The sequence below is a fragment of the Pseudophryne corroboree genome, chromosome 5 (assembly GCF_028390025.1).
Source record: "Pseudophryne corroboree isolate aPseCor3 chromosome 5, aPseCor3.hap2, whole genome shotgun sequence".
NCBI lineage: Eukaryota > Metazoa > Chordata > Amphibia > Anura > Myobatrachidae > Pseudophryne > Pseudophryne corroboree.
This window is the reverse complement of record NC_086448.1, coordinates 653,362,031-653,388,723: the sequence shown is the minus strand read 5'-3', so window position 1 is coordinate 653,388,723 and position 26,693 is coordinate 653,362,031. Positions and strand designations below refer to the sequence as shown.

The window sequence follows — 26,693 nt, the reverse complement described above, 5'->3', positions numbered from 1 at the left end:
TTTTCCATCCCATACATTCTCTCTCTCTGTCGGTTGGGGAACTCTTGATGGTAATACTGCTGATTCTTCTCCCATATGTACGGCCTACTATACTGTCTTGATTCTTCAAAGTATGGCCTTCGTCTCCCATCCATTCCATTCTGTACTCTTCTCTCCATTCTCCAATTTCTGATGTCACCTTTATAGTCCTCATAGTCTCTAGCAAGTTTCTTCTTTTTCTGTTCTATTACCTCTTGCTCGATTTTCTGTAACTTTATACTTGTAAGATTTTCCAAATTCTTAAAATCCGCTAATTGCTCCATAGATTTAAATTTCTTTCTTATCTCTTTGATTTCCTCCTCTAGCCTCCTTATATTTTCCTCTCTATCAGCAATAATTAACTTCATTAAATTAACTGAACAATTGTCCGATGGCCCTAGAATTTATCGGAATAAAATTAGTACAAAAATCATGGAGAGGAGGGGATTGGGATAATGCACTGTTGAAAGAGGAAGCGAGGACCATCTTTGAATTAGAAACCTTGGTGCCAAAGGGCTTAAATATAGATTGGGACCTCTTTCCTTTTTTTAAAGGAATAAATCTTAATCATTGGGAGAGAAGGGATATGAAGTTTGTCAGTTAAGATATACTTGAGAATATTAGGGGAAATTAGATTATCAATTTTAATTTTTAGTTTTTATTATACATTGAGGGGCACCGTTTTATGTTGTCTTATGTTATATGTATATTTCCGGTTTCTATATGGACCTTTCAAGACTCCTCTTACTAATAAACCAGAAATTATGATTGTAACGATAATCCTCTTAGAGATCATGATATCCGGGATATATGAATATAAATATATGGAATCAGGAAGAGGGCTGAAGCTCTGGTATTAAGTAACCTAAATTACGGATACCAAGGAGAATAGCCGGGGAAGGCGGAAGTGACATGCCGTGATAACATTTGTTATTGTGAGTAAGAGTTACCATGGATACAGAGAGCAGATGGAGAAGAGGGAAGTGACGCGACGCACGAGCAGCGCACAAAGCAACCTTGGTTACTATGACTACCAAGACTACACGTTGGTGACGTAGACGGAGATCCGGTCACTATGGTTACCAACGTGACGGAGCGTGTACGGAGATTCGGTGACCATGACTACGGACGCCAGAGGGAAGTATAAAGAACGGGGTAATGGATACACTCGGCCATCCTGAGGAAGCCTGCTGAGACAGGTGAAACTAGTTGATAGCGGAGGTTTCAGCAACAGTCTGCCGGCAGACACCTGTTCCCATACTCCCTGTGATATTGAAGTAAGTGATTTTGGAGCTTCATGTTTATCTGGACTGAGGACTTGGTCATACTATAAAGAGATGCCTGTGTGAATTTACACCAGAAGGATTGCGTTTTGGCTGGTATGAAACAGGGAACCTGATGGGACAATTTCCTGCCTGATACGTGATTACACTACAGCACCTGTTTCAATATCCTGAGACTGACTAGAATTTAACCGAGGATTACAAATACTACATCCCAGTGAGTAATTCGCAAATTGGGCGTATCACTGGATTTTTATGTTATATGTTTGTGTTTTGTTTGTTTTAGTATACCGGTATTAGGATTCACGAATAGTAACTTTTATTCAGAGTTTCTTAATATAAACGAAATGAATAAGGATCTTTCTTCTACAGTTTATTTTTAGTACCTTGTTTTATGCAAAGGAAATAAATATATTTTCATTTTGAATTAGCACTGGTATTAGAATTATTTTACTTACTATTCGTATAGGTGGATACCATAGTGAGAATTTATAGAGAGAACACTTGATGAAACTAGCGCTGGTCATAAAATGTGTTCTGATCTTCATCTAAGTCACAACAATAGACAAACACAGTCTGCTGAATCTAATACCACACAAACAATTATATGTTCTCATGTTTTTATTGAACACACCATGTAAAAATTCACAGTGCAGGGTGGACAAAGTATATGAACCCTTGGATTTAATAACTGGTTGACCTTCCTTTGGCAGCAATAACCTCAACCAAACATTTCCTGTAGTTGCATATCAGACCTAAACAACGGTCAGGGGGGATTTTGGACCATTCCGCTTTACAAAACTGTTTCAGTTCAGCAATATTCTTGGATGGTCTGGTGTGAATCGCTCTCTTGAGGTCATGCCACAGCATCTCAATCGGGCTGAGGTCAGGACTCTGACTGGGCCACTCCCGAAGGTGTATTTTCTTCTGTTGAAGCCATTCTGTTGTTGATCTGCTTCTGTGCTTTGGGTCGTTGTCCTGTTGCATCACCCATCTTCTGTTGCGCTTCAATTGGTGGACAGATGGCCTTAAGTTCTCCTGCAAAATGTCTTGAACCCGAACAGGCCCTGTTGCAGAAGATCCTCTCGAAGAGGCAGAGGCCACAGATCTTCGATTAGCATCAAGAAGATCCGCATACCAGGCCCTAAGCGGCCAGTCCAGAGCAATGAGGATTGCTTAAACTCTTTCCCTTTTTATTCTTTTGAGAATTCTTGGGTTCAGAGGAATGGGAGGAAACAAGAACACCGGTCAGTAGACCCACGGAGTTGTTAGGTAGTCTAACACTACAGATTGTGGATCTCTCGACCTGGAACAATACCGCTTGAGCTTCTTGTTGAGTCGAGAGGCCATCATGTCGATTTGTGGATAACCCCAACGTGTCATCCACTGGAACACCTCCGGGTGGAGGCCCCATTCCCCAGGTGCAGGTCATATATGCGGAGGAAATCTGCTTCCGAGTTGTCTACTCCCGGAATGAAGATTGCTGACAACGCCGGGGCGTGTTTTTCCACCCAGAGGAAAATTCTTGACACCTCTGACATTGCGGCTCTGCTCTTTGTTCCTCCCGGTCGGTTTATGTACGTGACCACCGTCACTTTGTCCGACTGAACTTGAATGGCCTGATTCTGAAGAAGAGATGAGGCCTGCAGAAAGGCATTGTAGATAGCCTGAGTTTCAGGATGTTTATTGGAAGGACGACTTCCTGACTTGACCATCTTCTTTGAAACTGCACCCCCTGGGCCCTGCCCCCAACCTCTGAGGCTTGCGTCTGTGGTTAGAAGGATCCAATTCTGAATCCCGAACCTTCGACCCATCACTAGGTGAGAAGTTTGCAGCCACCGCAGGGGGGAGATTCTGGCTTTTGGCGAGAGACGGATCCCTCTGATGCATGTGAAGATGCGATCCGGTCCATTTGTCTAACAGATCCAGCTGGAAGGCCCTCACATGAAACCTTCCGTACTGAATTGCTTCATATGAAGCCACCATTTTCCCCAGAAGGCGGATGCATAGATGTACTGAGATTCGGGTTGGCTTCAAGATGGCCCAAACCATCGACTGGATTACCATTGCTATTTCCAAGGGAAAACTCTCTGAGACTCTGTATCCAGTATCATTCCCACGAAATGAAGCTTTTGCGTTGGTTCTAGATGAGATATTGGTAGGTTCAGAATCCACCCATGATCCAGGAGTAATCTGGTTGTGAGACGAATGTTCTCCAACAACTGCTCCCTGGACGCAACCTTTATCAGAAGATCGTCCAGGTAAGGAATTACGTTCACTAGGTATTCTCCCTCTTACAGACCTGAGATCACTGCTCTCAGAGTCCATCTTGAACTTGAACACTCGTAAGTATGGGTTCAAAGACTTGAGGTTCAGAATCGTTCTTACCGAACCGTCTGATTTCGGTACTACAAACAAGCTGGAATAGTGACCCTTGTTTTGTAGATGAGGTAGAACTGGAACAATGACCTGGGTCTGTAGCAGTTTTTGAATGGCGTCTTGTAAGGTTACTCTTGCCTCTTGTGAAACTGGTAAGCCTGGTGAGCCTCAACACCTTGCGACAGAGTACCCTCCCCTACCTCTGCGTCCACCTCACCTTCCTCCAATTCTGACCCTTTATTATCAGAGTCAGAATGCAGGATATGGGCCAAAGAATGTTTTTGCGGACAAATGATAGAGGACTGTGACGCTGGTCTGAGTACTGAGTGCTTTTGCATAAACTCAGTCATAGACTGTCTTAAGTATTGCGTCTACTTCTCATTACGAGATAATTAAGAAAAGATGATTGAAATCATCCCCCGAATGGAGGCAAGCCATGCTGGCTCCGTCCCACTAGCCTGAGATGGGATACTACACTGAGTACACACTAGTGAACCCCCTGGAGAAGAGGAACACTGTGCCTTGCATGATACACACTCTTTGCCTGACAAACTGTACTGCAGTAGTAACAGCACACACAAGAGAAGGTTAAAAGCACAATTAACCCACAAAGAGCCGTCCCCGAGAGACACAGAGAGAGGATAGAACTAGCAAACGACGCCCTTATCGCTAAAGCCAAGCTTAGCCGGGTCGCAGACTAAGTACTTAGCTTAGAGACTTAGTACACAAGTATAAAGCTCCCCCATGATATGACTCCCCGTTACCGCTGAGGTAATCTGGAGGCTCTCCAGAGGACCTGCGCGTCCCTGCAGTCAGTGTCTGTGTTAGCTGCAATAGGGTAGAATGGCGCCTGTGAGCTGCTGGATCTGCTCATAGTGAAGCCCCGCCCCTTCAATGGCGCGCGGTCTTCCCACTCTTCTTTATACTGACATTATGTGTCTAAGTACATAAAATGGAGTAAGCCTTCTTTTAAGCTGCAATGCCAGTCTGGGCACTATGTACACATACTGTGTACTAAGTCTGAAGACTCAGTCCGCCCCGTGCATCTCCGTACTCTAATGTCACCACAATGGCCGGCGACCCGCTCACCACTCTTCTTTTTGCTGGCACTGTTAGGGGTGGCGGCATGCTGCGGGAATGTACGCTCGCCGTGGTGGGGCTTGCGAATAGTTCCCTCAGGAGCTAGCGTCTTGTCAGCGGAACTCTTCAGGCGCTTCCAGAGATGTGACCGGCTCCCTCCTGCACATTTTCTAAATTAAGTCTGGTAGGAGGGGCATAGAGGGAGAAGTTAGCACACGTTATCAATAGTGCCCATGGCTCCAAGCGGACCAGTCTATAACCCATGGTACTAAATGGATTCCCAATATCCACTAGGATGTAAGAGAATTATATCTACAGATACAGATGTGCCCTCATACATTATTGCTGCAGTTGTGTAGCCTCTCTAACCACCAGGTACTGCGAGACTCTGCTAGTGTCGGGCATCTTTTTTGCTAAAAATGCATCATAGTCGCAATGCGATGCGTCTAGGATTCACCAGTAAACTACACTGATTAATTTGATATGTAACGGAGTCTCTGAATTCTGTATACTAAGTGCTATAATGTAGCAGCCGCAGCTTTTTTCCAAGTTCCGTTGTGCTCAGTCACGCACAATGGGGGTAATTCCAAGTTGATCGCAGCAGGATTTTTGATAGCAATTGGGCAAAACCATGTGCACTGCAGGGGAGGCAGATATAACATGTGCAGAAAGAGTTAGATTTGGGTGGGTTATTTTATTTCTGTGCAGGGTAAATACTGGCTGCTTTATTTTTACACTGCAAATTAGATTGCAGATTGAACACACCCCACCCAAATCTAACTCTCTCTGCACATGTTATATCTGCCTCCCCTGCAGTGCACATGGTTTTGCCCAATTGCTAACAAAAATCCTGCTGCGATCAACTTGGAATTACCCCCAATATTTGTGTCGCATATCAAAGTAATCAACACGGTCTACTGGTGTGTTATAGCCGCATTGCAAATAGTCCCACTTTTGTAAAAAAAAAAAAAAAAAGACAGCCGATGTAAGCACAGTTGCATGGGAACTGGCGGTTCACTCATGTCAGGCATCTCGCACTGCATGGCGTATTGAGACTAGATGTATGAGGACACATCTGTATGAGCAACAGATCAAATTATGAAAATATTGTGAAATATCCCTTGTCATGATTATAGCCTATTCAGGGTAATAGTGAAAATAATATGCTAATGTGTGGACTGACTTGGTCAATCTTTTATTGTAGAAATTTGCAACCTTTCGTAACAAGGTAATGTGAATCAATGACATATACAGTACAGGCCCCATAAAAGAAAACTATAGGAATACTATATGTCCAAAAAGTATGCACATACTGTAATCATGTTTAATATCTACAGGTGAAACTCAGAAAATTAGAATATCGTGCAAAAGTTCATTTATTTCAGTAATTCAACTTAAAAGGTGAAACTAATATTATATAGACTCATTGCAAGCAAATAGAGATATTTCAAGCCTTTATTTGTTATAATTTTGATGATTGTGGCTTACAGCTTAAGATAGCCCCAAATACAAAATTTCGGAAAATTAGAATATTACATAAAATCAATAAAAAAAGGATTTTAAATACAGAAATGTCGGCCCTCTGAAAAGTATAATCATGCATATGTACTTGGTTTGGGCCCCTTTTGCATGAATTACTGCCTCAATGCGGCGTGGCGTGGATTCTATCAGCCTGTGGCACCGGTGAGGAGTTATGGAAGACCAGGATGCTTCAATAGCGGCCTTCAGCTTTTCTGCATTGTTCGGTCTCATGTCTCATCTTTCTCTTGGCAATGCCCCATAGATTCTCAATGGGGTTCAGGTCAGTCGAGTTTGCTGGCCAATCCAGCACAGTAATCCCATGGTCACTAGACCAGGTTTTAGTACTTCTGGTAGTGGGCAGGTGCCAAGTCCTGCTGGAAAATGAAGTCTGCTTCCTTCATTAGACAAGCTTTATGGAGATGCTGTTAGTGCTCTAAAATGTCCTGGTAGACAGCTGCGTTGACTTAATAAAGCACAGCGGACCAACACCAGCAGATGACATGGCTCCCCAAATCAACACAGACTGTGGAAACTTTACAATGGACTTCAAGCATCTTGGATTGCGTGCCTCTCCATTCTTCCTCCATACTCTGAGACCTTGGTTTCCAAATGAGATGCACAATTTGCTCTCATCAAAAAAAAAAAAAGAGGACTTTGGACCACTGAGCAACAGACCAGTTATTTTTTTCTTTAGCCCAGGTAAGACGCTTCTGACGTTGTTTGTTGTTCAGGAGCGGCTTGACAAGAGGAATACGACATTTGAAGCCCATGTCCAGGATCCGTCTGTGTGTGGTGGCTCTTGATGCACTAACTTCAGCCTCAGTCCACTCCTTGTGAAGCTTCCCCATACTTTTGAATGGCCTTTTCCTGACAATCCTCTCCAGGCTGCGGTCATCCCTGCTGCTTGTGCACCTTTTTCTTCCACTTAACTTTGTATTAATATGCTTTGATACAGCACTTTGAGAACATCCAACTTCTTTTGCAATTTCCTTTTGAGGCTTTCCCTCTTTGTGGATGGGTGTCAATGATGGTTTTCTGCACAACTGTCAGATCAGCAGTCTTCCCCATGATTTGTGAATTGTACTGAACCAGACTGAGAGACCATTTAAAGGCTCAGGAACTCTCTGCAGGTGGTTTGGATTAATTAGCTGATTAGAGTGTGAGCCTACAATATTGAACCTTTTCACAATATTCTAATTTTTCTGAGATTTTGGATTTGGGTTTTTCTCAAGCTGTAAGTCACAATCATCAAAAATGTAACAAATAAAGGCATGAAATATCTCACTTTGCATGTAATGAGTCTACATAATATATTAGTTTCACCTTTTAAGTTGAATTACTGAAATAAATGAACTTTTGCACGATATTCTAATTTTCTGAGTTTCACCTGTATATATGCAGAAATATATACCATAATATATACCATGTTTAATGGACTAATGCTGTACACCTACTATGTTCCAGAAAGGTCTTAGTACAGTATATCGCCAAGAAGCTATAATTATAACTTCTCTCAGCCAATAGGAATTTAAAACATAGAATTCAACCATACTTGACACACCTCTTTCAGTGATGTTGCATGGGGGGGGGGGGGGATTTATAGGCAAGAAAAAAATAAAACATTTTAAAGTGGTGAAATGATCTGGGGAATTCTGCTTTCTTGGTGCTCTGTCTCTTGTTAAGAAATTGTCCAAGTCTTCTACCTTTCCCCCAGGCAGCAGAGTTCGAGAAACATTTTAAGAGTGCAGTTCTTCCACACAGTATGTTCTTAATTTTGGTTTAATTTCAAATAAATTGTTTTGTTTTTTAATTCATGTCAATTTATCAACACGTTTATTTAATAAACACCGACCCATTGCTCCACTAAATTCACATTTTATAATATATTCCGTCATAAGTAAAATATTATTTGTTTTTATACTGTAAGTTACAGATATGCTACGATTTGACTGGTTTACGGAAACGGAGATTCGAAATGTAATTGCTTTTCTGGTTAATCATGGATAAATAAAGACTTCTGTCACAGCATGCCAGAGCCCAAAGATCACCTACTGGATCCAGTGGTGCTGGTCTCCCAGGGCTTCAGCAGGCGCGCTGCAGGCAGGTACCAGGCAATGCATGCTGCAGTAATGTACTTGCAATCAGCAGTCCCCCGCCTGCTGGCTTTTCCCCTCTCTGCCTGCAGTCAGTTGCAGCTTCCACAGGGGTGTGTGCCGCTGTCTGAAATGTAAAGGTGAATGCGCGTTGAACGTGACATGTATTAGGCTCCAAACTTGTGTTTGTTCACAATGAACTTCAAGTGTGTATTCTGTGTTACAATCTGGTTTGTTTGATTATTCTCCTTGTCCGCTCCTCTTGTACTGTACCTAGTGATTTGCAGGTTCTGACCCACGGCTATCCTGTCTCAACCTGGTACCCGCATTGTCCGTCTGACCCATTGCTGTAAACTTTATTGCAATTTGTCCCATGGCAATCTGTGAATGACTGCTCTTAGGTCCTTCATAACACAAGAATGGACATTGGAACCAAGTCAGAGAGCCACGACCTGTGTATTCGGCGCAGAAAAGCGCAAACTTCCTTGCAGGGGTCCTGGTGAAGCCATCCATATATTAGACTCTGCAACTCTATTCTGGGTATTCGTCAACTCCAGTCAAACAGCTAGCACCCTCATTATCCATCCGAGAGCTGTGATCACTTGGATCCTTAGAGGTGGCATTTCTTGGTGGTAATTAGTAAGTTTGAGATATTTATTGTGGGCTTTATGCATTTTAGAAAAATCAGATGATTTTGTTTTGTCTAACCTCTACACACCCACGTTACAGATTCCCAGGTGGATGTTGTTGCGACAGAGCAGGATATACTTAGCACAGCACGGATTTACTATTATACACTGTTTCTCATTAGTGGAGACTTATTTTCAGATAATTCTACTGGTCCTGCAAGATAGGGTTATCCTCATTATTTAGTATAGTGATCTGTATACAGGTACAGTATATATATATATATATATATATATATATACATATATACACACACACACACACAGAGTTGTTGTACTGATCCATTTTAAAATACAAATGTAATGAACATAAAACCATCTGCACAGTGAGAATTTGTCCCTAGGGAAGACGATCAATGAGGTAACATCTGAGAGACAGCCAGCGGAGTTTGCTTTTCTATGCAAATTTGTGACCATATTTAGTTATGATGTGGTATCTGGTTAAGTGGCATTTTTATTACAAGATATTTTTTCATTTTGGATGAAGTTACGTTTTTAGAACAAAACATACATGATTCATGGATTAATAGTAGAGATAATTAGGGCAGAAACAAAAAAAAAACTTTTATGTAAATTGTTATTATCAGTAACAAACAGAATATTAAACAAAGCTGGCTAGCGTTTCAAAGCAGTGAACAGTCTACTGAATGTTGATGATAGATTCCATTCAAGCGGGGTTCTGATTCGGGACTGGCTTTCTTTACAATAAAAAGAACCGGTTTCATATTCCACTCTCATCATATTATAAAGTCTCCTGGCACAGTGAGTTAATTAAATTGTGCAAACAATAGAGAAGACCAACGTGGGGATGAAAAACAAGGTTAATTTCCAAATCTACAAACATGCATGAGGTTTACAAGAAAGTTTTTTGTACAGCTAACAACATAGATTATAAAAGTTTTACTTATTGTATGGCTTGTCTTTGAAGCCTATTTTTCCCCCTCCTTGGACCCAGTGATGCATGGCAACATATTGATGATCACTATATTACCTATGTGCCATGTTACCTTTTTCCAAGCAGTAACTTTTCTACCAATGACAGCTAGCACACATAGTGGATCCGGTCTTATATACCAGCAGATGTGATGCCGGCTGTCAGAATAGCAACAGCAGCATCCCGTCTACCAGCATCAAGACCGCGAGCCCCTTCTTGGGCTCACTTCGATCTCCACAGGTTCTGTTACCACTGGGTTGGTGGCATGGACGTGAGAATTTCGGACAGGTGTCGGGATTCTGGCCACCAGTATAATGTCGGTTGACGGGATTCCGGCATCGATATCCTGTACACCGGGATCCTGACAGCTGGCATTTTAACTGCATCCACACATACAGATGTGTCCTCTTACATTTTTGCTCTGTGCGCTATAAGTCGCGTTACACATAATGCATGATTGCCGTGTGACTCAGTAGCGCTTTTTTTGCGATTTCTTTTTAGAAAATGCTTCTTAGATGCAATGCAATATTGTGTGTGTGACTGCGACGGTATTTGCATACAAAATGCTATGCTTCAGTATTTTCCTGGAAAACACTGTAACGTGACATTTCGGATGCAGTCAGCTGCAATTACACACAGAATATAGGTATGCTGCATATCATTTCATCTGTGCGTCCTATTGCATTACATTTCGCAGAAAAAAATCACAGAAAAAGACGCTCGGCACTATTGAGTCCTGGAAAGTCATGGCGTGACATGAAGGGCTGTTTAGCATGACTGCAGCAAGGATGTAAGAGGATACATCTGTACCATATATGATACATACAGTTATGTATCTTAGAAAGCCCCATACTTATATCTTTAGGTATGCCCAAATATTTTAGTTGAATCCTACATTTAATACAGCACTAGTGTGTAACTTCACATCCTGAAAGACCAGTCTTGAAAATAAAATGACTGATTACAAATAAAATGACAGCTACTAAACAGACAGAGTATATTAATTGGGACTTTGCTTTTGATAATCATTTGCATACTCACAGTTGCATTTCTTCTGTACAAATCGAATCTTGCATGCCGTTCGGTATGTGGACAAACGTATACGATCCAAATCTTGAGCACCTAGCAAGGAAATCCACAATAATAATATATACAATATATACAAAAACAACAAAGGAGTAGCTGTATGGTGATACAATAAATGGCTACAAGCCCAGATATTTACACTCCCCAACATAAAACACTGCACATGAACCATTTAAAGTGAGATCTGCAGAGCCAAAAGTCATTATTTTCCAAAGACATCTTCAAAGCACTAAGGGGTATATTCAATTAAAGTCGAAAGCTGCTGTCTGTCGAAAAGACGGCAGTTTTCGATCTTTTAAGGTCTAATCATGATTCGACCTATTCAATATATCCCAAAGGTTTTCGACAAGTCATTGAATTCAACTTGTCGAAAAGCACGTGGATCGGCGGAATAGCTGCCGATCCACATGCTTGTGTCGAAAATGGGGCCAAAACCTGTCGGTTTATCGACCATCTCAGTCCGACATAAAAAAAGTGTCGGACTGAGATGAGTAATTAGAGCAGGGGGGGGGGGGGGGCATATAGAGGAGATCAGCGATACAGTAGCGCTGCAGCAGGATGTCACAGCAGCTTCCACCCGGCTCCAGCAAGTAAGGTGGTCACGCTTGCTGGAGCCGGGTGGACACTGCCGTGAGGTCGGGCGGCTGTGTGACATCCTCCTGCAGCGCTAAAGTATCGCTGATCTCCTCCGTCTGCCGGCCGCTGTCCCCGCTGGACTCCCCGCGCCCCCTCCCCCTCTGGGTCCCTCATCTCAATTCTATTTGAAAAAGTCGAATTGAGATGAGATTTGAATAGGGGTTGTCTGATCCATTCCGACAAATGCATGTCAGAATGAATCCGATGCCAATTGAATATACCCCTAAGTTTGCACAGCACCACAGTACAGTTAGTTTAGACCCAAAATTGCTGCAGTAGGTCCAAGCAACATCTCATGGAAATCAACCAGGACAGCCCAAAATAAACAAGGAACACGAACTGTGTGTGGTTGTTAGTTATCTGCTTGAAAAGGATCTTTTTTTGAATTCTTAAAAAAACAACAAAAAAAACATTTTTAACAACACTTTCATGATAAAATGTCTTGAACAAAAGCACTGGCATGCACACATAGAGGGTCCAGTGTATGCAGGCACACTGTGTCAGTGAGGGAGTCACTTGATGCCTCATAAGATGTAGTACTGCAACAGCAGCAGCACCCTCCTCTTCATTGTGTGCCCTAATGACCTACAGCCACAGAGAAGCTGGGATGGAGGAGTGCAGTGATACATGTTCTATTACAGAAATACACCATCATGCTCTAGTCTAGCATCATCATAGTCTAGCTGCTGTAATATTTTTCACAGTGGGATTATTGTTATTATATTAAGGGGCATATGTACCATGGGCGTAACTAGGGCAGTGCAGAGTATGCTTTGCCCACATTGCATTTGCCCTGTGGGTGCACCTGGCCACTTCCCCCTACGATCCCCTTAAGTATGCACCGCCACTATTGTGTACCTGTGAAGCACAGAATGGGAGAAACAAGTAGACAGACCCCCTTTTAACACGTCAGAGCAGAGGCAGCGCCATATCAGGATCTCTCTCCTGGTATCCAGAAAGTGGAGAGCTGCATCTCCATACACTCCTGTCATTCATCGGACCCATGAGGCTAGGGAAAAGGCTGAGTGGCAAGAGCTCTGGTAAGACAGCCTAAACCTGCTACACTAACAGGAAACAGCCATGCAGCTGACACTGCACAAGGAGCAGCACAGAAGCGTTACACTCGGCTCTAAACAGCATACCTGCAGTCACCCTCCTCCATTTATGAAGAGGAAGTGTTAACCCTGCAATGATCACAGAACATGGGCTGATTATTGGGGGGAGGGGTGGGGCAACAGTTCTCTTTCTGGCACAGGACACCAAAATGTCTAGTTACGGCACTGATGAGAGGGGACTGATGACACAAAATTAATGCTTTACACAACACTGGGTGGTGCCAGACATGCTAGATTTCCCTGGGTGCACACCCTAATGAAATGTACTACAAACCCCAATGAACAATGGGAAAATTATTGCTAGCCAACACTTTTGGAAATTAACTGAGTTTACCTAAATAAAAAATGGATTTCATTTTACTGGGACTGTTGGTAAGCACTTCTAAACAAGTACAGTACAGAAGAAGGGCCTATTTGGATACTTACTTACAAAACATCTTGTCCTTATAGCTTTCAAACCCTGTGTTACACTGACAGCATATTTATATTTTCAGGAGCATAACAGAAAATGTCTAATTCATTACCAAGATGATTGTTAGAGGAAGATGAAAAACTCTTAGACAACACCACATAATTACTGAACAATGGTATTTTAATGTACAAAAGTGCAAGCATGAACTGGATTTGTGTAATTTGGAAGGTTAAGAAAAAGAAAAAAACAAGATTTATGGTAAGAACTTACCGTTGTTAAATCTTTCTGCGAGGTACACTGTGCTCCACAGGGTCTGGGACTCCAGGTCGACAACAAAAAAGTCGACACACCTTAGGTCGCCGCCAATTGGTCGACACACCTTAGGTCGACATGGACAAAAGGTCGACAGGAACAAGGTCGACATGGAAAACCGTCGACATGAGTTTTTTATGTTTTTTTGGTGTCGTTTTTTTTTTTGTAGAGTGACCGGGAACCCCAATTAGTGCACCGCTTCGCTCGCCATGCTTCGGGCATGGTGCGTTCGCTCCGCTCCGCACAGATTACCGTTCCAATTGTAGTCCACGTGGATCGTTAAGTATGAAAAGGTTCCAAAATAGAAAAAAAATTGTGAAAAACTCATGTCGACCTTTTTCCATGTCGACCTTGTTCCTGACGACCTTTTGTCCATGTCGACCTTTTGTACATGTCGACCTAAGGTGTGTCGACCTAAGGTGTGTCGACCTTTTTGTTGTCGACCTGGAGTCCGGATACCGCTCCACAAGGATTAACATCGGGGTGTAGAGTAGGATCTTGATCCGAGGCACCAACAGGCTCAAAGCTTTTGACTTCCCAAGATGCACAGCGCCGCCTCCTCTATAACCCCGCCCTTACGCACAGGAGCTCAGTTTCGTTAACCAGCCCAATGCAGTAGTAGGTACCAGAGACGACAATCGCTCGTAGCCAATTACACCACACACTCACCTCAGGAGAGGGTGTCAGCGGCTATATCAATACCAACCTAAAGAAGCTAAGTGCGTCAGGGTGGGCGCCTTGTGGAGCCCAGTGTACCTCGGAGAAAGAGATTTAGCAACGGTAAGTTCTTACCATAAATCTCGTTTTCTGCTGCGGGGTACACTGGGCTCCACAAGGATTAACATCGGGGATGTCCTAAAGCAGTTCCTTATGTGAGGGGACGCACTGTAGCTGGCACAAGAACCCGGCATCCAAAGGAAGTATCCTGGGAAGCGGCGGTATCGAAGGCACAGAACCTTATAAACGTGTTCCCTGAAGACCACGTAGCCGTCTTGCACAATTGTTCAAGGGTCGCACCACGGTGGGCCGCCCAAGAAGGTCCAACCGGCCGAGTAGAATGGGCTTTGATGGTAGCAGGAGCCGGACGACCAGCCTGTACATAAGCATGTGCAATCACCATTCTCCTACATCTGGCCAGAGTCTGCTTGGAAGCATGCCAGCCACGTTTGTGAAAACCAAACAGTACAAAAAGAGAATCAGATTTCCTAATGGAGGTTGTTCTCTTCACATAGATACGGAGAGCCCGTACCACATCCAAAGACCGCTCTTTGGAAGACAACTCAGGAGAATTAAAGGCCGGAACCACAATTTCCTGGTTAAGGTGGAAGGAAGACACCAGCTTAGGTAAATAACCTGGCCACGTTCTAAGAACCGCCCGGTCATGGTGAAAAATCAAATAGGGAGACTTACAGGATAAGGCACCCAAGTCTGAGACCCTTCTAGCTGAAGCAATCGCCAGCAAGAACAGGACCTTAAGGGAAAGGCACTTAAGGTCAGCAGAGGCAAGATGCTCAAACGGAGACTCTTGCAAGGCCTCCAAAACCACAGACAAGTCCCAAGGGGCCACAGGTGGCACATAAGGAGACTAAATCCGCAACACACCCTGAGTGAATGTATGGACATCAGGTAGGGTAGCAATTTTTCTCTGAAACCAAACCAACAAGGCAGAGATGTGACCCTTGAGGGAGGCCAGACGCAGGCCTAAGTCCAGGCCCTGTTGTAGAAAGGCCAACAGTTTGGCCGTACTAAACTTGAAAATGTCATGATTTTGAGACGCAAAGTAAAGTAAGCATTCCAGACCCTATGGTAGATCAGAGCAGAAGCCGGCTTACGGGCATTCAACATAGTTTGAACGACCGCCTCAGAAAAACCCTTGGCCCTCAGGGAGGAAGCTTTAAGAGCCATGCCGTAAAAGTCAGACGGGCCAAGTAGGGAGGCCAATCCCGGGATCGGGATCGGCGGGAAACCGGGATTTGGGCCCAAAAATGCCGGGATTTGAATCCCGGGATTGGAGCATCCAATCCCGGGATTCACGGGATTACATTACGCATGCGCGGGAGGGTGTGTGTAAGTAATACTAAGTACCATTAGGCGGGCGGCAGCCATAGATAAACACTGAACGCGGCGGTACTTCAAATGTAGCGCCGGCCGCCAGCCAATCAGAGCTGGCGGATTGGCAGCCAATCAGGGAAGCTGCCGTAGCAGCGGCAGCCAATCAGGAGCGACTGCTGCGGCCGCTTCCCTGATTGGCTGCCGGTCCGCCAGCTCTGGTTGGCTGGCGGCCGGCGCTTCATTTGAAATGCCGCTGCGCTCAGCGTTTATCTATGGCTGCGCCCGCTTAATAGTATGTGGTATTACTTTCACCCACATTCTCTCCGTGCAGTGCTAACAGACTCCCTCCCGTGCCGCTACATGCACCAACCCTCCCTGCTACCTGTATGTATGGACGGCAGCACAGCACCACTTCTTGTGTTCTCTATGCTGAGTGTAAATCTTGGTATATGTCCTGATTCTGTATGTATGGACGGCAGCACAGCATTGTTCTTGTGTCCCAGTATTCTGAGTATAAATGTCAGTATGTTATTCTATATGTATGGACGGCAGCACCGCTACCTACATCCTCCCGCCCAGCTACCTACACCACTACCTACACCCTCCCTCCCTCCCTTCCGCGCCGCTACCTAAACCCTCCCGCACTGCTACCTACCCTCCAGCGCTGCTCCCTACACCCTTTTTCACTGATCCCTACTGCAATCCCGGGAAACCCGGGATTGAGCGTTTTTCAATCCCGAATCCCGGGATTGAAAAAACGGCCCGGGATTGGTCTCCCTAGGGCCAAGTCCTGGTAAACACAAGGGCCCTGAATGAGGAGGTCTGGTCGTTGTGGAAGTAGAAGGGGACGATCCCACAAGAGACCCAGTAGATCGGAGAACCAGTGCCGTCTGGGCAACGCTGGAGCAACCAGAAGCAAGTTTCCTCCTTCTTGCTTGAACGTCCGTATTACTCTGGGCAGGAGTGACACCGGAGGGAACACATACGGTAGCTGAAAGTTCCATGTAATTGCCAGAGCATCCATGAACGCAGCTTGAAGATCCCTTGTCCTTGCTCCGAAGACCGGAACCTTGTGATTGTGTCGAGACGCCATCAGATCCACATCTGGAAGACACCACGTGTCCACGAGAAGTTGAAACACCTTCGGATGGAGGCTACACTCTCCGGCGTGTACGTCCTGACGACTGAGATAGTCCGCTTCCCAGTTCAGGACGCCCGGAATGAACACTGCGGATATGGCCAGCAGATGGCGCTCCGCCCACTGAAGAATCCGTGATACTTCCCTCATTGCCATGCGGCTTCGAGTACCACCTTGATGATTTATGTACGCCACCTTGGTGGTGTTGTCCGACTGTACATGAACAGGTCTGTTCTGTATGAGATGCTGGGCCATTGTCAACGCATTGAACACAGCCCACAGTTCCAGAATATTGATAGGGAGCAGAGACTCCTCCTTGGTCCACCGACCCTGAAGAGAGTGTTGTTCCAACACTGCGCCCCAACCTCTCAGACTGGCATCCGTTGTCAGTAGGACCCAGACAGATATCGAGAAGGATAAATTGTTGGTCCTGAAGCCACCAGCTCAGTGACAGGCGGACCTCCGGAGACAAGGAGATCATGCGAGATCTGATCCAGTGAGGCAGGCTGCCCCACTTGGTCAGAATTAACTTCTGTAGAGGGCGAGAGTGGAACTGAGCATACTCCACCATGTTGAAAGCCGACACCATGAGACCCAGCACTTGCATTGCCGAATGTATCGACACTTGCGGACGAGATAGGAAGCATCAAATCCTGTCTCCTGAGACAGGAACAACCGTTGGTTGTGAGTGTCCAATAACGCTCCCAGATGTAACATGCTCCGAGCAGGAACCAGGGAGGATTCTTCCAATTGATCAGTCACCCGTGGGCTTTCATGCGCTGGACCGTCAGATCGAGATGACACAGGAGAAGTTCTGGGGAATTTGCCAGGATCAACAAATCGTCCAAGTACGGTAGGATCCTGACCCCTCGACAGCGGAGTGTAGCCGTCATGACCGCCATAACTTTTGTAAAAACTCGGGGAGCCGAGTAAAGGGTAAGGCCCGAAATTGGTAATGAAGGTTGCCCATCGCATACCTCAGGTACTGCTGATGAGATACCGCAATAGGAATATGTAGGTAGGCATCCTGTATGTCCAGGGAGACCATATAGCCCCAGGCTCCATGGCCAGAACAATAGAGCGCAGCGTTTCCATACGAAACTTGGAGACCCGCACATGCTTGTTCAAGGACTGCAGATTGAGAATGGACCACGAGGACCCGTTCAGTTACGGGACTAGAAACAGCGGTGAATAGTACCCCTTGCCTTTCTGAGCCAGAGGCACCTGTACTACCACTCCTGTGGTCAGGAGGGAATGTACCACCGAATGCAACGTGTTTGCTTTTGCCAGATCCAGAGGTACATCTGTCAGGCAAAATCACTGCGGGGGACGATTCTTGAAGGGTATGGCGTAACCTCGAGCGCCGACTTACCTCACCCAAGTATCTGAAGTGGTCTTCAACCATTCCTGGGCAAAACCTAGAAGTCGGCCCCCCACCCCACCCTGGGATCCCCCAGAGGGAGGTCCACCCCGTCATGTGGCAGGCTTGTCAGTTTTGGAAGCAGGCAGACGGGCAGCCCAGGCACGCTTCGGTCTGGGCTTGGCAGGTTTGGAAGCACGAGCTTGCTTTGGGTACGCCTGACCTTTTGCTTTTCCTGGAGGATGAAAGGGCCGAGGGAAAGTACTTTTAGCCTTCTGTGCTGAAGGAGCCGTACTAAGTAGGCAAGCTGTTTTAGCAGTAGCCAGATCAGCCACAATCTTAATGAGGTCTTCTCCACAGAGAATGTCTCTCTTCAAAGGAAGCACCTCTAGGGTTTTCTTGGAATCCATATCCACCGACCAGGATCTCAACCAAAGGATACGTCTAGCCAAGATGGACGTTGTAGCAGCCTTGGCTGCGAACCCCCCTGGCATCGGAGGCCACCTCCTTAAGGTACACAGAAGCCGTGGCAATATACAAGAGACATTGTCGAGCATGCTCAGATGCATTGGAAGGCAGTTCCGCCTCAAGCTCCTGAGCCCACGCCTCAACAGCTTCAGCAGCCCAAGTTGCTGCAATTGTTGGCCTATGCACAGCCCTAGTTAGGGAATAAATTGCTTTTAAACAGCCCTCCACATGTCTATCCATCCGTTCCTTCAGAGAGGTGACGGTAGTTACTGGCAGAGCAGAGGAAACAACCATACGCGCCACATGAGAATCTACAGGCGGAGGGGTTTCTCAATTCTTACATATCTCCGCAGATAGAGGATAGCGAACCAATAGTCTCTTATTCGGTGTGAATTTTGTCCCCGGATTTTCCCAGGATTCCTGACGTATGTCAACCAGGTGTTCAGAATAAGGTAAAACTTGTTTAACCACCTTCTTACGTTTAAACCTATCCGGTTCTTAGAGACAGTCTCAGGCTCAGGATCATCAGACACCTGAAGAATGAGCCTGACTGCCTCAATCAAATCCGGGACATCCACCAATGACTTCCCTTCCCCATCAGAAACATCTTTGTCAGTGTCTGTGGGATCAGTATATGCGCCGTCCTCGCCAGAGGACATGTCTGGAATAGCAGTGGATTGGGAGGAGGTAATGGCCCGTTTAGAAGACAACTTAGTCTTAGGTGGGCGAGAGTGACACTTAGATTTAGTCATAGACCGGTTCAAATGCTGTAACTGAGTGGAAAGTTGATCTGCCCATGGCGGATTAATAGCAGGGACCATAAACTCCTACAGTGGCACAGGTGGTCCCACAGGGGGCGTCAATTTAGTTACAAGCGTGTTTAACAACGTGGAAAATGTAGCCCAAGGTGGTCCTGTGATGCCCCAGGTGCTACCGACCAACTGGGTGGTAAGGAACCCCCTGAACCTGAACTCTCAGCTGCCATATTATCCTCTGTCACGTCCGCGACTTCACTACCACGCAGTGTCGGAGAAGCCCCAGCGTCGTTGCCACGTGTAGCAGACATAACAATGTGCACAATATTGGGCAACCTGGTACACAGTATAGCAGCAAAATACCTAGCAGGAACACCCGGTGAAGTGTGACTATGACAGCACAAATCGGGAGATCAAGAGATATATAGGGTGACTATAAATCACAAGTAAAAATACACAACAGGTATATCTTGTGATACAATCCTATATTATATAGAAGAAAACCTGATACACTTAGCCCCCTCAGGTATAGCAATATAGGAGTAGCACGCTGAGTGAAATACCCTGTAATAAGGCAACCACACAGCAGCTAAATGCACACACACATATAGTCACAAGCTTACCATGCAGAAATGTACCATAAACTGCACTGGACTAGCAATACAAAGTAATACTCAGTATGGCTATATGTGTTAACAAAAAATATAACAATGCACAGTAACTACTGGATGTATATCACAGGGTGTTTGTACCACACAACCCTGAATGTATGCACTCTTTCTTAACTAACACTGTCCCAGTGACAGGTAGAATACTTAAGTGTCCTGTAGAAAACACAGCACTGGCAGTCAGGCGGTTCTACAGAGGAGGATTTGCCCCAGGAACAGCACAGCTCTATCAGTGATGGCCGCTGGTCAGGAGTGAGGGAGAGATATGCAGCCCCAGGGCGGGAACATTCATAGAAATGGCACCCTGGGACTGGGGGGAGCGGCCACAGGTTCGACCTGCTCCCCCTGCTGGCATCCCCACCGAGTCCTGCGGGCAGTGTAAAACGGAGGATATATAATAAAATACCCCCTGACCTGTGCCCATGAGATGACCCTGGTGGCTAGTGGAGCGGCTGCCCAGTAATCAGTGTCCACGCCTGCGGCCGTGCTGGATCGCGGTAAAGAGCGGGCACAGAAGCCCCTTACCTCCCCCTTATCAGCGGCCCCATGATCCGGGAGAACGGCTGCGTGTGAGTGACTCACGCTGTGGAAGAAACCGGCGCCTCCGCTGCAGTGACCCGGCAACCAGGGCGCGGGAGTATACAGCGCCGCTGGGGGTGAGGGAGACAAACACAGACAAGTCAGAAAGACTGTGCCTGCATCAGCCCTTGAAGTCTTGTAGAAAAAAAATCTTCTTTTCTTCTGTCATTTAAGCTATCAATAGACTGCCTGAGGCTGCCCTCCTGTTAAGTGCCTGCTTACTGCATGGCACCAACTTACAAACTGAGCTCCTGTGCATGAGGGCGGGGTTATAGAGGAGGCAGCGCTGTGCACCTTGGGAACAGTCAAAAGCTTTGAGCCTGTTGGTGCCTCGGATCAAGATCCTACTCTACACCCCGATGTTAATCCTTGTGGAGCCCAGTGTACCCCGCAGCAGAAACCCAGATTATTTCTTACAATTTCTTGTAGATAATTTTATAAGGGAGGTTTCCATGTAAACGCATTTCTGGGACCATGTCATTCTTTGACAGGTAAGAGACTTGCAGCTATCTATACATAAAAGAACCCAGTCGATTGACCTGACTGCTGGATGGGCGGTGGTGAGCGACCAAGTTGCATGGATTCAGTCACTTAACAATCAAACTTGACCACCCATTATTGTCAGAAATATTCTCATATTATCATGGGTTCCCAAAACGTGCAATGCTAGCGTTGTTAGGGAATAACTGAAATCTATAGGTCATGGCCATGCTTGTGAATCCATTCTGCAGGACTGCAGTCTGTGTGTGCATAATTTGCACCCCACCCATGTGTGTTGTCAGGTAGACTTATAGGCCCTACACACTGGGCAATTTGTGCGATTTGGACGATGATCGATATGAACGTTGAACGATATCGTCCATATTGGCTTGCTATGTTTATCAATGAAAAACCAACAATGAACGACGTGTCGTTCATCGTCGGTACCTCCACACTAAACGATATGAACAATATATTGTTCATTTCTGAACGATATTATTCATGTTGCACTTAAAAATGGCTCAGTGTGTAGGGCCTATTAGCCATGCTGTAGATCAGGCTTTATCAAGCTAACTGTTGTCTTCAGGTGACAGAGGGGTTCCTGTTAGGGAATCCCCTACAAGCTGTACAAATAGATGAGTGTTTAAAGAAATAAAATACAATGTCATTTATTTCACAACTGTGCAAGAGGGTACGAATGGAGCCTCCCCCAGAGGGACCCCACGCCAGCCTATCATGCAGTAGGTGACAGCTCGCTCCAGAGTCCAAAATAAGCAGCTCCCACAGCAGGAGAGCACCACAAATAGACCCAAGAGAAAATAAAGGCATGGATTACACTCTCCTTCCTACTGGCAGGTACCTTCGCAATTGCAGGAGGACTATCAACTAAAATACATCGTCAAATGTTAGCTCTATTTATTACATGTTTTCTAAATTTTAAGGTGGGGTTAATGTTTTGTTAGAGGGCAGTCCTGTTTCCTCCCACATTCAAACATCATACTGGTAAGGTTACTGGTTTCTGACAACAAAAATGAACAGTAGTATATCCAGTATGTGTTCATGTGGTAGGGCATGAGGCCGTTAGCTCCACTGGGGCCGGCCTGATGTGACTGACCAAATATTCTCTGTAATGCACTGCAAATATGTATTCACTATTTAAATGTTAATACATAGAGTGCATGTTTTAATACATCTTTGTTTAACCTGTCTGCGAGTACCGTCTAATTACCAGCAGATGTCTCTCTTGCAACAGCTGTCTATGGGCAGCCTCCAGATGGTGCGGTTATATTGTAGCAGTCTAAGCAAGGCACTAATTTCAGGTTCTCAACACCTTGAGAGCTATCAGTTGCCAACACTTGGACTATGACTTAAACATTGTTTTGTCGAGTTCATGTGATATGATATAAGAGTCAAGACTAATCTCAGTAGCCACACTACTTTATGTTCTTTCATCTCTGGGAGTGTAAATATTACAAACAGGACTGCAAAATTGTCACAATAATAAATGCTATAGCACTTACGCATTTCTGCAAACAACTGCCTTCTGTCGGCCATGGTATCCCCCCTTTTTACACAGTCTTCAATCATTCTGTAAGAAAATACATCACCATGAGGCAGGGAACAGAGCAGATATTTACTGCATGGTATTAAACTCAAATTTCAATTCATTTTTTTAGAGTGAGACGTGAAACATTTACATAACAAAGGGCTCAACAGAGCAGATTTCTAAACGTATTAGGTTATTAAAATTATTTGGCAACTTAATATATGTCAAAATACCAGCATGCATATTTTATATATATGTGACTAAGCCATGCAGTTAATTATCATTAATTAAGAAATCATTTAAATACTTCTCATTATTAGCATCATAAAAGGTGAGAATCACTGTTACAACCCATCCACAATTACACAATGACGATGATAACACATATACTTGCATTGTATTGTGAGAAATACAAGTTAAACATTAAAAGTATTTGTATTGTTAATATAGGCTCTATGTATTTATTCTGTTATTTATACAGGATGTGTGCACATATTACACAGCGCTTTACAGAGAATATTCAGTCACTCACATGAGTCCGTGCCCCAGAGGAGTTTACAATCTACACGGTCGAGTCACATTATTATGACCACCAGCCAATAGCCAGAGAAACCGCCGTGTGTAGCACGGACAGCAGCTAAACGGGCTTAACTGTAATTTTAGACACACGTCTGGTAGCCCCAGGTTCATTTTGATGGGGAGCTGCTCCACTGTAGCGTGTCAGTCGGCACTCACACACCTTCGTAGCCAACATTCACCTCTCACATTAATGGCACGCGGTGCTCCAGAGTTTCCACGTCGGTTTCTCGCAATGGTGCCATTTGTCCACTTACGATACACCTTCACCACAGCAGCACACACACAGGTCACAAACTCCGCTGTTTCAGAAATACTGCCACACTCGGCCTGAAAGCCAATAATCATCCCTTTTTACAACTGAAATAAAATTGCCCCTTACATCCATAACAGCAACGAGTGATATATATGTGTGCAGACAGCCTATCAAACACCTTCTATAACCACCAAGCCAGCGCACGACACATGACGTACTTCATGAGCTACGCACTGTCGACACCAAATGTAGGAAGTGATCATAATAATGTGTCTCGACCGTGTAAATTCCCCTATCACATGGACAAGCACACACAAGAGGGTCACTGTATGTCAGAAACCAAATTACCACTTTAAATATGTTCAAAAACTGTGGTAATAACTATACTAATTAAACATTCAATTTAAAACAATTTGTTAAAAATGGAGATGGAAAGGAACTTCAGAGAAGAAGAAACAGCAAATACAAGCTAAGTGTTTTACATTTCATGTACATTTACTATGTTTATTACCTGTATTTGTTTAGCAGAAAACAAGTATACAGTAAGCCAACATTGGTTGCACCATGGAAACTCTACGTCTGACTGCTCTCCTATGCCTGCTGCTGGCCATCTATAAACAGCCACTTACATTGATATTCTGAGCCACTCCCATAACACGCCCAATGAACAGATCACTTTTTCATGCATATAAATAAAATGTAATAATAATAATAATAATAATAATAATAATTTCTGACTAGGGCTGTAGAGATATTGCGGGGGGACAACAGTAAAGTCTGAAAGCGTGGCCTAATCACTGGGTTGTGGCCATGACCTCTTTAAAAAATATTCAGGAGGAAAACTACTACTGTATTTGTGCGCCGCGGCGAGAGACTGCAGCTGGCTGACAGGTCTGAAGGTGGAGTGACGGGAAGCGTGGACCTGGTGCACCACTGGGCCTATCGAACAGGTCCATGTAATCAGTAACCGCTTTACCCCTATTGGTGCCACTGTTTGTGGTCACCTCCCAGTTATCGCTCAGGAACGCCCAGCACTTTTCTGTAACATTTCTGATATGGCCTGCCAGATGGCAACAGCATGCGGGGCAGATGTAACATGTGCAGAGAGATTTAGATTTGGGTGGGTTATAATGTTTCTGTGCAGGGTAAATACTGGCTGATCTTGCAAGTAGCCCACAAATGTTTACACTGCAATTTAGATTTCAGTTTGAACACACCCCACACAAATCTAAATCTCCCTGCACAGGTGACATCTGCCCACACCTGCAGTGCAGCATGGTTTTGCTCAGTTTTGTGCTTTTTTTGCTTTGCTAACTAACCTGAATCAGGCCCACAGTTAACTACTAGATGCGGTAATGGGAAGAACTGTAAAGCATGCCCAACAGCTCCGTTCAGTCCGTTATACTTCATGTTGCGGACACAGCAATAATAAATCTGTATTATAAACTACTGCTATTGTGGTTGCGTTTTGCTCTGTTAGCTCAGAAAGGAGTGGTTTCCAGCAACTGGAAATTCCTGATTTTGTTTAGGCTTGCCTAGAACCCATCCACTGCTTCTATCTAGATGCAATGTTCCACCAACATATCAGCAGGTATGCAGAATATCTCCTTACAGAGTTCTCCAGAAAGAGCTGGCCACCCTCCTGCATTCTGTCAACCTTAATGGGCATGGACGTGATTTGCAGGGGCGAAATTAGGGGTCATAATCGGTCCCGTCCCCCCTCCATCATGTTACTTCCGCGTTCATGCTGGGGCCTTCCAACTGCCAAATCAGCACCAACCTCACTCCCCCCCCCCCCCCCACCCTACCACTGTTTACTAACCATTTCCTTCCCTCACCAGATAAAAAAATAAGTCATAATGACAATCAATCTATCTATCTATCTATCAGGGCTCTCATGCAAGTGAGCTTGCTGTGCCACACAATCCCCAGGGAGTGTCACCCCTAGGCATGTGCCTGACATGCCTAGTGGGAAATCCACCACTGGTGATTTGTTGTAAATCACATTATTGTGACCAATCCTTTCCATGCGATCCCATGGTAACATAAGTGACTGGACAGGATGAGGATGCGGACACATTCTAGATGGTATTTCTTGCACTTATCTGAAGTCTTTAGTTACCTGCTTTCCACTTTATTATATAAATTTTTCTCATTTATCCCCCTTTAATAAAAATAAATAAATCAATTGACTCCAGAGTTAACATCCTGATGTAGTCTGGCAAAGATATTGTATTTCCACTTCATAGACCTTTTGGTGCTTTTAATGTTTTTTTTTATATATATATTTGTATAACGTGGCAAATTCTAAACAATTGCGCATATAGGGGCAGATGTATTAAGCATGGAAAAGTGATAAAGAAGTGATAAGTGGAAAGTGATACTGTTACAGCCAATCATAACTGGTCTGAAAAATGACAGTTAGGAGCTAATTAGCTGTTGCGTTATCACCTCTTTATCACTTCTCCAGGCTTAATACATCTGCCCCATAAATTGGTTTATGTCTCACATTCACACACCAACAGAGAAAACTGAAACACACTGGATTAAAAAAACATTAGGGCCATCAGGTTTTTCTAAATGAATAACGGCGATTTAACATCTGGAAGAAGTTGAGTACCCTTCTTGCTACATATCCTGGACACAATATTATGTGGCTACACACCATGTGGGCAATTACAGAATACTCTGAGTGATGGAATTGGAGTACGCACGGTAACAAGTATATTTGCCGACATACAACCGCCACAGAGTAATGGCGATACATTTTCCAACAGTGATTATCTTCCAACAAAGGGGAGTATATACCTACAGTAGATGCTACATTGCTCACCTTGACAGAAGATAGTGTACACTATATTTTTGTCATATTTATCTCTTCAGGGGTAGCAACAATCGATTTGAGGACGCATACCCCTTCAGAGGGAGAGCATACAAATTATAAAAGTACCAAAACAGGGGTGGTTTATGAGAGTAGAGGGCCCATGTGCAAGATCTGATCGGGCCCCTCCTGTCTGAGAGTGCAGGAGACTCAAGCTTTGTGCTAAAGGCTACTGTGCATGCACAGGTCTCCAGAAACATGGCGCCTTTTTCCTGGGGACATCTCTACTGCACTTTTGCAAATCACCAGGAAAATGGCAGACACACCATTTTCACTGTGATTTCTGTCTGCAGTGCCAGCTGCTGCAGGTCTAGGGTGGGGTCATACATGCGCAGAGGCCCATGTGCACCACACACCTTGCACCAATTATAGATATGCC

The 26,693-nt window shown here is 44.7% G+C and overlaps 1 protein-coding gene across 6 annotated transcripts in view; it reads right to left on the bottom strand.

The window, feature by feature from the left end:
* Positions 1–26,693, bottom strand: part of DTNA (dystrobrevin alpha) — a 546,028-nt gene that overhangs the window by 292,705 nt on the left and 226,630 nt on the right. For all 6 annotated transcript variants that reach the window (XM_063923677.1, XM_063923676.1, XM_063923680.1 and 3 more), the window contains exons 2-3: positions 22,576–22,643; positions 11,036–11,116 (exon numbers count right to left, since the gene is read on the bottom strand). In XM_063923677.1, coding sequence (XP_063779747.1) covers positions 11,036–11,116; positions 22,576–22,642 — 148 coding nt within the window. In that variant the 5' untranslated portion in view covers position 22,643. The remainder of the gene's footprint in view (positions 1–11,035; positions 11,117–22,575; positions 22,644–26,693) is intronic.